The sequence below is a fragment of the Schistocerca nitens genome, chromosome 5, assembly GCF_023898315.1.
Source record: "Schistocerca nitens isolate TAMUIC-IGC-003100 chromosome 5, iqSchNite1.1, whole genome shotgun sequence".
Classification (NCBI taxonomy): Eukaryota; Metazoa; Arthropoda; class Insecta; order Orthoptera; family Acrididae; genus Schistocerca; species Schistocerca nitens.
In genome coordinates this window covers 454683570-454695952 of record NC_064618.1, presented here as the reverse complement: position 1 = coordinate 454695952, position 12383 = coordinate 454683570, and the positions used below count along the sequence as shown (strand labels likewise).

Sequence of the window (12383 nt, the reverse complement as noted above, 5' to 3'; positions counted from 1 at the left end):
ATTTGTCCAATGAATACCTCTTTATCATCTGCATTTTTTCTTGGTGTAGCAATTTTAATGGTCAGTAGTGTATTTTTATGTTTTTTATTCTTTTTTTGCGAGATACGCGAAGGAGGAAGCAATGTATTTGTTAACTCTTCTAGGAACGTAATCTATAGGCATTAAAATGATAAACCACACTGAGATGCAGAACGCCGCTCTTGCAGCGGCTGCCACTAGAGTTGTTTGAGCATCTCGGTGACGCTTTCGTACTTAGTAAATGAACCTCTAGCGAAGCGCGCCGCTCGTCTTTGGATCTTCTCTGTTTCCTCTACGAGTCCTTTATTTCCCTCGTTGATGGACTATATTTCCTGAGGGTTCTTCCAGTGACTATCATTCTGCTATCTGCATTACTCACGAATAATTGTATATGGTATTTCCCTTAAAAATTGCTCCGTAGGCTTACTCCTAGGTATTTTGTGGCAGTAACTGCAGCCAACGATTGTTCCGCTATTGTGTAATTGTAGCCTTAAGGTCTTTCTGCCTGTGTTTTCACAATACATCACAGCTGTTTATGTTGAGCGTCCGTCACCACTCCCTCTACCAAGCGCCGATCATTTGCAGATCTTCCTGCACTTCGCTACAATTTTCTACCTTCGCGACTTCTCTTGAAGAACATTATCATCCGAGCAAAGCCTCCTGGAACTTCCGACGTTATCTACTAGGTCATTTATATATATTGTGAAAGTATAGCTCCTATAACTATACTATTATTACATAAGTATGTATTATTACTACGTCATAAGCCAGCGGCCTTGCCGCTGTGGTAACACCGGTTCCCGTCAGATCACCGAAGTTAAGCGCAGTCGGGCTGGGCCAGCATTTGGATGCGTGACCATCCGGTCTGCCGAGCGCTGTTGGCAATCGGGGTGCACTCAGCCCTTGTGAGGCAAACTGAGGAGCTACTTGATTGACAAGTAGAGGCTCCCGTCTCGGAAACTGGCATACGACGCCTGTGGGTGAGGATGACACGGCGGCTGGTCGGTACCGTTGGACCTTCATGGCCTGTTCGGGAGGAGTTTAGTTTTACTACGTCATAAATACTGTTACCTCCGCCTTGTTACTACAAGTAATCGACGGCAATGCCGTCCAAAATTATAATTAACGGTGCTGGGGAACATTACAGTATTTAATCATACAATGTAGGCTTTAATGGCCGGTGTTGTCTTCAGTTGAAACTTCCGGGCTGAGAGGCCGTGGTCGATGTATAAAATTTCTACCTGACGTTTCGTCTCCATCTGCGGGAGACATCTTCTGAGATCATCCGGCTACTGCCACTGAGGCTCTTTTTTTTTTTTTTTCCTTATTGAAGCAGCTTAGTATGCCGCTCTTCAGCCTACAGACTTTGTGAGAAAGATGGAGAGAATAAATAATAAAAACAGGCGATAAAATCGGAGACTTAAAGAGTAACATGGCGAAAAGAAATCGTGGAACTTAAAGAACAGAGGGATTATGATGCTAATAAAATACATACGAAGCAGACAGGTAAAACAATAGACAGACAATTAAAAAACACGGCGACAGTCTGGATTCTGTTCGCAAAAGACATAAAATTCACACCTAGCGACAGCATGGTTTCTGTTCGCAACACGAGAAAGACGAACAACACTGAATAGTCACTGGAACACTGCACTAAAAAGTTGGCAAATGTGACATACCACAGACGAGAGCAGGTGGGGGGAAACTGGACAGATGATGGGAAAACAAAAAAGGGGGGAAAGGAGAGTAAAAGCGAAGGGGGGGAACCGGGAAAGGAGCTGATGGAGGATGAGGACCCATAAGAGGGGTGGGGGGCAGACGCGACAGGGAGTGGGGTAGGCAGAGGAGGGGAATACAAAAGGACTTGGGGGGGATAGGGGAGGTAGGGAGAGGTTTAGTGGGGAGAAAACAGGACGGAAGGGGGGAAGAGGGAGCCCAGGGAAAGGACAGAGGAAAGGAGGGGGAGTGAGGATCAGAGTTGATAGGAGGGATAAATGGAGGGAGAGAGGGCATCGTCTGGGAGGGGGAGTTGATGGAAGCCACCTTGGGAAAAGAGATGTAGGGTGTAGAGATGGAGGGTAGGGGGGACACAACGGTGAAGACGTGGCAGGAGGCGGGGATGGGAGAGGAGAGGAGCAACCAGGGGGTGAGGGGGTTCAAGACGGCGGGAGGTGTAGAGGATGCGGATATGTTCGAGGAATAGGAGCAGATGGGGGAAAGGAATGAGATCATAGAGGATCCGCGTGGGGGACGGGAGGCGTATACGGAAGGCAAGGCGGAGTGCATGACGCTCAAGGATCTGGAGGGACTTATAGAATTTGGGGGGGGGGGGCAGATATCCAGGCAGGACTGGCATAACAGAGGATGGGACGGATTAAGGATTTGTAGGTGTGGAGAATGGTAGAGGGGTGCAACCCCCACGTCCGGCCAGAGAGGAGTTTGAGGAGTCGGAGGCGGCTGTGGGCTTTGGATTGGATGGAGCGGAGATGAGGGATCCAGGTGAGGTGACGGTCAATGGTGAGGCCAAGGTAGGTGAGGGTGGGGGTCCACTGAGGCTCCAGGTACTCTCGCATTTATAGAGCGCATAGAGGGTACCACCATTCGTCACGTGATGCCGACGGTATGCCTATCTTTGGAAGGCGTCATCATTCTCGATCAAGTATAATCGATTGTCATTCTGCTGGCGCAACGTCGACATCCATATTTTGTCCAACTTTAAAACCTCCTCTTTTCTATTAAAATCGTTATGGTGTTTGTGAATTTCTATTGCTATTGCTTGGGAGGCTCCTTGTTTGAGGCTTCAGGATCTGTAAAGCCGACAACGGCCGGGAGAGCGATGAGGTGACAAAATGCCCGTCTATGACGTCATATGAGAGAGGACGATACAGTGGCCGATCGGCATGACGCGATCCTCTTGGGCTGATCGCAGAGTTTTCGGTACTAACTTTAATTTTAAAATGACTGTATTCGGATTAGAGAAATTTAGTATACAGTAGAAACAAAGCGAAAAGACTGTAATGTAAACTATCTTTATTGAAATCGTGCTATTAGCTAATTTCGGTCACAAGTCATTTTCAGGCACCTGTAAAACCAACGTGGATGAGTACCACATTATCTGCATACATCTCCGTACGTCGCCGTGTATAAAATTAACACATTACACAATTCACATCAACACACCACCTTATCGTGCAATTTCTACTTACATATGTGATGTTTCGTATTGTAGTTATCACATTATTTTACTTTACGCATACAAAGTACACGTTATTTCCAGGTTACATTGGCAATATATTCACTTCACAAATGTTACAATTTCACATGTCATATTGGTAACTATGTAGGAATTACTACAGCTTGACAACTAACAGCAGCTGCTATGTTGTTGTTAAAGATAGGCACACATCCAAACACTGTAGAACTATCGGTAGCATAGGTAAGAGGCACATTGTATGCAGTGCTGGCAGGCCAGAATTAGGTGATGTATTGTGTATCAGGTTATCAGTGGCCAAAGACCAATGAAGGGGACACAGACAGACGTACAGCACATTAGAAGTGATGTACGAAACAAGTATGAATATAATAAAATATTGAAAAATGAACACACTACTAATTGCTAGCGTGCCAGACTTAATGAATGTATCGTATCGTGGGTTTTCAGTGCCTGAGGGCTATGTGCACTGATCAGCCAGAACATAATGACCATCTACGTAATAGCCAGCACGGATAACAGCAGCGACGCGTCGTGGCATGGAGGCAATGAGCCCTTGGTAGGTCACTGGAGGGAGTTGGCACCACACCTGCACACACAAGTCGCCTAATTCCCGCAAATACCGGAAAGGTGGGCGATGAGCATTAACGCTATGATCAGTCATATCCAGATGAGTTCGATCGGGTTCAGATCGGGCGAGTTGGCTAGCCAGCACATCAGTTGGAACTCGCTGGCATGTTCCTCGAGTCACTGCATCACAGTCGTTGTGCATTATCTTGTAGAAAAATGAAACTGCCATCGGGATACTTGATAGTCACGAAGGTGTGTACGTTTTCTGCAACTAGTGTACGATAGCCTTGGCCCTCATGGTGTCGTGCACGGTCTCCACAGGACCCATGGATGCCCACATGAATGCTTCCCAAAGTATAATGGAGCCGCCGCCAGTTTATCTCTTCCTCTGGAAGACGACGGATTCGCACCCTTTCATCGGCGGTATGAAGGATGTATCGAGTTTCACCATACCATGCAACGCTCTGTCACTGCGCCAACGTCCACTGCCGATGGTCAGTTGCCCATTTCAGTTGTAGTTGGCGGTATCGTGGTGTTAACATTGGGACATGCGTGGGTCCTCGTCTCCGGAGACCCATCAATGTGAGTGTGTTCAGACACACTTGTACTATTATTAAGGTTTGATATTAGTTCCACCACATTTCGCCACCTGTCTTGACATCTGTAATGAGAGGTGGGCACCCAACCCCAACGACATCTGGACGTGGTTTCATCTCGGTTTTGCCACACGTTGAAGATACTTACCACAGCTCTCCTGGAACACCCGACATGTCGTGCACTTTCCAAAGCGCTCGTGCCGAGCCTCCGGACCATCACAACTCAGACAGATCGCGCGCCTCCCCCATTCTACACACGGACATCACGTGTGCGTGTCTGGCTAGCAGTCAGGTGATGCTGCTGTCGCCCGGACAGGTTTATATCGATAGTAGGTCGATGTTCATGATGTTCTGGCTGATCAGTATATAGACACAAACAAGCGAATCTATTGAAAAATTTTACCGAAGAGTAATACATAAAAATAAAAATTTCATAATATTTTAAAATTATATTGTCACTGACGAACAGCAGAATCCTGTTATAGAGGACAATTTTTACACACAATCGTATGCCTATATGTCCGGCTTGCTTTTAGCCAAAATGAATAAGTAGTGATAGTAGGTACCAAAACGAAAAAGACTTCGAAAGGATCTTTGGCAATATCATAACAGCTGCTGTTAGTTGCCAAACTGTAGTACTTAGAGCGCAGATACCAGTATGGCATGTGAGGTTTTAACGTTTGTGGTGTGGATCAATTCCCAATGTAATGACGGAATATGACGTATGCTCTATACGTGTGAACTAAAATAATTTGGTAATTACGATATACAGTACGTAATAACACACATGTAACTAGAAGTATTGTACGTTAACGTGTTATCTTAATGTGAGTCCTGTGATGTGTCATTCATACTTGACTGTGTCTGGAGACGTATGCGGAGTGATAGACTCTCTTCCACGTTGTTTCCACGGATACTTGGAAATGGCTTATGGTCGATATTAGCTAATCACACGATTTAATTATTGTTTGCATTATAGACTACTACGGACCTTGTTTTCTTTTATTAAGCGTTGAGGAGTTGTGGATTCACGCAGAAACAAAATTCTTTTCAGATTGGGTATAAATTCGCCTCTGACTGGAAAAATTGTAGTCAGTTTCTTTTTATTGCGCCATGATCAATTTAGGGTCTACCAGTCCCAACCTTAGGTTCACCGGGTGTATATACATCCAATCGCTATGAGATACTGAGGGTTGAAAGTAATTGCAATATCTGTATAGTAACCACGGAAAATATAGCCCAGGATCACAGCTCGCCACCATCACCGTCCAGCAGTAGTGTGCACTGCAAAAGCAGTGTCCACAGCACCACTCGGGAAGCGAAGGTCATTATTGTTCAGAGGTAAATTTATTCCTAATCTTGTCATATAACTACATTCCCGAGTTCCATCACGAAAAGGTTATACTTTCCCCTATCGATCATTAGAAGGGAATTAACGGTGTTGATATCGCAGTCACCAAAATTTCGATGGTACGGGCAGATTTTCAGAAATGATAAGAAAGTTGTCAGTTGTCTATATAGCCGTCTCGAGAAGCAATGCGGTTCGATAATGTCAAGGAAGACATGAAAACGACAGGCTTCAGACCTGAGGTTGGGTACGATGGAAAGTTGAGATGAAAAGTGCAGAGGTGTGCGGGCCACGCGCTGGTGGACAAGTAACAAACATTTATCCACAACTGAAGAGAGCTGTCGTTCATTACACAAACTCGAAACTTTGTCCAAGTCTCTTCGTCACTCCTTAGAACCGTTCAAGGACACTATTTTCGTGAAGACAACAGCATCGCTTTGAACAGCAATATAGCGCTGATGATCCTATTTGATAAATCATTGATGTGTGGGGAGTGTTCAGAACGTATCGGGAAGTGTGTAATTTCGTGAGTTGCATCAGTCTGATTCGCGCGATTTTTCGTTGTTATGTTGGTAAACATGTCTGAAGCGTATCAAAACACTAGCAGCCTTATTGAAAGTTTAGTTTGTCGTCAGTTTTCAGGAAGGTTACACGTGTCTGCTTACGAGGGACGGCTACTGATTTGTTTTAAAATAGTATCACATAATTTGCATTACATTTTTCTGTATGTTGAAAATTGACTTTGGTGTGTCTGCTATGAGTAAAACGTTTACGAGTGGGATAAGCTTATACAAGATGGAGGTGAAGAAGTAGAAGGTGACGAACGTTCTGGACGCTCAAGCACATCAGTTACCGATGAAAAAATGAAAAAGAAAAGAAAAGATTATGAACGATCGCCAAATGAGAACCGGGAAAGTTGCTGATGATGTTGGCATATGAACTGGCTCAGGCCTGAGATATTTTCGAAATGTTTTGGTATGAAATGTGTGACAGCAGCGACAAAAGATGGGTCTACCGGTATGACGTCGAAACTCAGGCTCAGTCTTCCAAGTGGAGGTATTCTGGATTGACAAGCCCGAGAAAAGCTCGCCAAGTGCTGTAAAACGCATAGGTTCTGTTGACTGTTTTCTTCGATTTAAACAGCATAGTGCATCAAGCGTTCTTAATCAGAAGGTCAGACGCTCGATAAGAATTACTTAGCCACAAGTTCAACGCCGTTTGCGGAAAGTAATCCGAAAAAATCGCTTTTGCACCACGGTAATGCACCTGCACACACTTCATTGCCTGTTCTTGAATCCTTGGCGAGAAACAACACTGTAATGATGCCCCAGCCATAATATTCGTCATACATGGTCACGTGTGGAGTTTTTCTCATTAGAGAAATAAAAAGAACCTTAAAGAGCAGTGGTTTCACGAGCTTAGATGAGATTAAAAGCGTATCGCTGAAAGAGCTAAGTGCTATGCCAATGATCGAGTTCCAGCAGGGTTTGAGGGATTGGAAGTAGCGCAGAAAAAAGCGTACAATATGTACTATGAAGAAGATAACATTAATGTAGAGAAATAAATAAAATCATTTCCTAAAAACGAAAGTTCCCGAGACTTTTTCAACGCACCTCGTATATTGGAATCGTTAGAGGTCCTGTTAACGCTTCGTAGAGATCCTATAACGCTTCAAACTTAGAATGAATCTGCAGCTCTCATAAATGAAAATGTGCTCCCCGTGCAAGGACATTACTTCCAGATTAACAGAGTGTCCTGAGCATTATTGTGTATTTAGTAGATGCAAGTTTACGTCTAGAGGAGCTGCTGATAGAAGCGATACTCGAGCAGGGAAGTGCGTACTCGGTTGTGAGCCGGCGTGGCCGCCCAAACAAACAGCCCAGGGCCCCGCGGGACCGCAGAGCGCCTCGTTGTGCTAGGTCGGGGCCGATTACGTCGCGGAAACAATTTACCCGCCGCAAGTGAGTCAAACAAACGGCGCAGGTAAACAGTTTACGCCGGCTGCGGCCGCGGTCGCGGGCGCTCGCTCTGCGGAAGCGGAAGTGGAGGCCGCCTCGCAGCCTCTGTACGAAGCCTTGTCCTCGTTAAAGTATCCACACGCGTCACTCAACAATAAGTTTAGTACCCACAGGCGGAGTAAAATTCTTATTCTTACCTGTTCTAGAAATGCGTCGGAGCAATTTGAGCGGTAAAAGTGAAAGAGTCATGACAACATTTATATCTACAGGGCGCAGTGCGGGAAATTCCTTATTTAAGAAAATCTTAAATCAGAAAGTATTAGAGACATCAATTTAATTCTTTTTGTTTACAAAGAGTAACATATAAAATTTTGTTCGATTAAGTTTTGAAAATGATATATTGAAGGTGACCTTCGTTCTGCTCAATGCATTTGGAGAGTCGAAATCGGAAGTTTCGGTCCACTTTTTCCAACATGTCTCTGTCGATGCCGGCAATAGCAATACGAATATTGCTCCGTAGCTCAGCCAGGGTCTGCGGACGATTGGTATACCCCAAAGATTTGAGATAGCTCCATAAGAAAAAGTCGCTGGCTCTAAATCTGGCGTGTATGCTGGCCACTGGAGATAGCCCCTCAAAGAGATGAGACCATCGGGGAAGTGTTCGCGCAACATGATCATCGGTGTTCGTACAGTGTGAGCTGTGGCATCATCTTGTTGGAACCAGACATCACCCACATCCATTTCTTCAAGTTCAGGAAGAAAAAACTATTCAATCATCTGAACATAAGGCTGAGAATTGACCGTTTCTGCCTTATCGTTCTCTTCGAAACGCCATGGGTGAATAATGCCAAATTTAGATAATGCACACCAAACAGTCACACGTTCTGTATGCAGGGGCTGCTCATGAAGTTTTCGGGGGTTCATGCCACTCCAATACCGCATATTTTGTTTATTCACGTAACCAGACAAGTGAAAATTTGCCTCGTCGCTGAGTAACACTAAGGCGTCATAAGGCAGCTCATCGATCAAGGCTTCACACGCATTTTTTCGTGAAACAAAACCACGTGGATGAAGTGTGTGCACCACTGACAGTTTATACGGATGAAATTTCAACTCGTCGTGAAGAATTCGTCTCACCATGCGTTCAGAAATTGCAAGGGAAGTTTGCGTGCAGATCGCTTGGGGGAATTCAAAATCGACATCCTTACCCTCTCTATGATTTGATGCGTTCAGGTGGTCCTTGAAGGTCCTGGTTTCTTCTTCTGCACACTTCCAGTATCCATAAAGGTGTCTACCCACATAACAATTGATTTCCCATGAGGAACACGACCTGCAGGCGCGATTTTAAACTGTTTCCTGAATGCACAATGAGTTCTGATGATCGAGCGTCCATTCGAAAACTAGGCCGCAACGGCGAACGCGTGCTCCTGTCTTGCCCACTGCATGATCGCTACTAACCAACGCTTTTTTTTAAAAAAAAGTGAAGTCTCGCACTTTTGATTGCACTGAAACCCACGCAGCAATGAGTAACAGCCGTTGTCTGCCGCGCGTTTCAAATAAGGAAGTTCCCTCGACGCACCCTGTACATACATACTTCGCATGCTACCGTACGGTGCATAGCAGACGGTACGCTCTACCGCTACTAATCTTTTTCTTTCCTGTTCCATTCGCAAATAGAGCGAGGCAAAAACGGTCGGCTGTATATTTCCGTAGGAGCTCTAATTTAGATTCGTCGTCCTTATTCGAATTGTATGTTGGCGGCAGCAGAATATTTCTGAAGACAGCTTTAAATGGGGGTTCTCTTTTTCTCAATAGTGCCCCACGAAAAGAACTTCGTCTTCTCTCCTGGGATTTGAATTTGAGTTCACGAACAATCACTGTTACACTCACGTGGTGATCAAATCTACTGTTAACAAATCGAGCAGGACGCTTTTGAAATGCATCGATACCTTCATATAATCAGACCTGCTGCAGTTCCCAAACACGCGAGCAGTACTTAAGAATGCGTCGGTTCAGTATTCTATATGCGGTCTGCTTTACAGATGAAGCACACCTTGGTAAAATTAGCCCATTAATTTGAAGTCCACCATTCGCCTTCCCTTATACCATCGATAGGCTCTAGTTCCATTTCATATCGCTTCGCAATGTTAAGCCTAGATACTTAATTGGATGACTATATCTAGCAGCACACTACTAAAGCTATATTCGAACATTTCGGGAATGAGTCTCTAGCTCTTCCGCATCAACTTAGTTCTCCACATTCAGAGCAAGCTACAATTCATCACACCAACTAGATATTTTGCGTAAGTCGTCTTGTATCCTCCTAAAGTCACTCGACAGCGACACCTGCCCGCACACTACAACGTTATCAACAAACAGCCGCAGAGTCAGCTCACCCTGTCCGTCAGATCATTTATGTATATAGGAAACAAGATCGGTCCTATCACATTTCCCTGGGAAACTCCTGATGAACAAACACTGTCGAGAACAACGTACTGAGTTCTATTACTTAAGAAGTCTTCGAACCACTTACCTACCTGGGAACCTAATCCGTATTCTCTTACCTTCGTTGACAGTCTGCAGTGGGGCACCGTCTCGAATGCTTTCCGGACATCTAGGAATATGGAATCTGCCTGTTGCCCTTCATCCTTAGTTCTCTGGATATTATGTGGGAAGAGGGCAAGCTGAGTCTCGCACTGCAAGGGGTAGTCACAAAGCTTTACGTACCACCAATAAAAAACAAAGCTGCGACCATTAAACGACGTGATGATGTCAGTTCCTCTCTACACATTCACCCTTTAATGCGACACGTTTTCCGCAACGGTGGATAGAGACCTAAGTTGCAGAAGTCTGCTTTTCAGTTGTTCAGAAAATGTTCCACTCGAAAACCACCTAATCGTCGTTTTCGAAATGCATGTCACGCAATGGTTTCTTCATCCGAGAAAAGAGGAAAAAGCCACAGGGTGACCAGGCCTGGACAATGTGAGAGTAACAGGTGGAAGCCATATTTTATAGAACAAAGACGCAGCGTGTGTGATTGCGTTCCGTGCAAAACAGAATGAGCACAGGCGTCCCTTTGCACAACTTCCAGCGACGCTTCGTCTTCACAGTCTACCGTAATCTCGTCTGCCGATTTCGGTGCCATGCTCCTATGACGGTTTCCACCGCACCAGGTCGGTCTCAAAAAACACCCACAAGCGAAACTCCCCATCGCACCCCTCTCAAATTTAGTGGTAAAATGGCCCAGTGGGCCGGCCGCGGTGGCCGTGCGGTTCTAGGCGCTTCAGTCCGGAGCCGCGCTGCTGCTACGGTCGCAGGTTCGAATCCTGCCTCGGGCATGGGTGTGTGTGATGTCCTTAGGTTAGTTAGGTTTAAGTAGTTCTAAGTTCTGACTGATGACCACAATAGTTGAGTCCCATAGTGCTCAGAGCCATTTTTTTGGCCCAGTGGATAGTCCGTCCCAAACAGAACACAGATCAAGCATGAAAACGGGAAGAAGGTGTACTGAACTGTGAAAAAAGAAGCAAAATAGAAACAGAGAACGGTCCAAACTTAAGATGTGCAACATTGAGCGCATTTGCAAGAAGCGCGGCGTCGTGGCTGTCTGGTCACGGTGTTGGTCTGCAGAGCGGGAGGTCTGTGTTCAAATTTCCCGCGCACCGCATTTTTCTTTTTTTTTGTTTTTTTCTTTTCCACAAATTTATGAACGGTCCGTACTGCCATTGACGTGTCTGTTCTCCTTCTGTTGTATTGGCGGTTGTCGTACTACGCTTTGGTTATAGAATATGGCTCATGTGGAAAGAATATACTACCGCCGCAAGTAAATGTAATAAGTAGTGAGAACAGGCAAGATGGCGCACAGGCCTCTCAGAGAAATGAAAACAACAAATAAACGGGTGTGAGCTATGTTACAACAAAGGAATTAAAGAGTCAAAACTTGCAAAACGGAACGCAAGACTTATGTAACATGTGGTACTTACGTGTAACAAATAGGAAGCACGTACGTCTGGAAGTCCCTTCCTTACACGTTGCTGTTGCAAACGGACGTTACACCACGACACAGGCACAAATCTGAATACAGCGAACAGACCAGTTAATGACCGGACGGACAGTTAATAATTTTGTGAGAAAAAAGTAGGACGCAAGGGAGACTTCAACACAGATCTTACCTTTTGCAGCCCAAAAACGTGACCACATAATCACGATGCCGTAGCTATTCAAATTTGCTCGATGTTGTACATCTTGAGCTTAGGCCATTGAGTGGTTCTATTTTGCTTCTTTTTTCGCAGTTCTGCACACCTTCTTCCTGTTTTCATGCTTGATCAGTGTTTAGTTTTTATGTGCTATCCACTGTGGGGGGGGGGGGGGGGGGGGAGGGGAGATGCGTGCTGAGTGAGTCAGCAGCACCTTGTCCAATGACCAATGATGATTGGGTCTGCGCAGTGTTTCCAATGCTTGTCGTGCTTCATTACGTCGGGGTCATCGAATACTCCCAGCGCTCGTCCACGGTGATGACGCAGCGGAGAAAGCCATCTTGACTGGCCTGACACAGGTGCCTCCTTTCCGCTACTGCCTCGAGTCGGCGGGCCTATTGAATGACATGAGTAGTGACAGGAAACAACGGCTGGCGACCTTCAGTGTGTTCAAAATATCGTCCAAGTTTCCGAAAACTGAGCCTGAAT

The 12383-nt window shown here is 45.4% G+C and overlaps 1 protein-coding gene and 1 pseudogene across 1 annotated transcript in view; one reads left to right on the top strand and one right to left on the bottom strand.

Moving 5' to 3' along the window:
• LOC126260524 (putative uncharacterized protein DDB_G0291608) overlaps positions 1 to 12383 on the bottom strand; it is a 183843-nt gene that overhangs the window by 50638 nt on the left and 120822 nt on the right. The window contains exon 4 of the mRNA XM_049957856.1: positions 7696 to 7823. Within this exon, the coding sequence (XP_049813813.1) occupies positions 7696 to 7823 (128 nt within the window). The remainder of the gene's footprint in view (positions 1 to 7695; positions 7824 to 12383) is intronic.
• On the top strand, positions 785 to 902 carry LOC126261246 (5S ribosomal RNA; annotated as a pseudogene).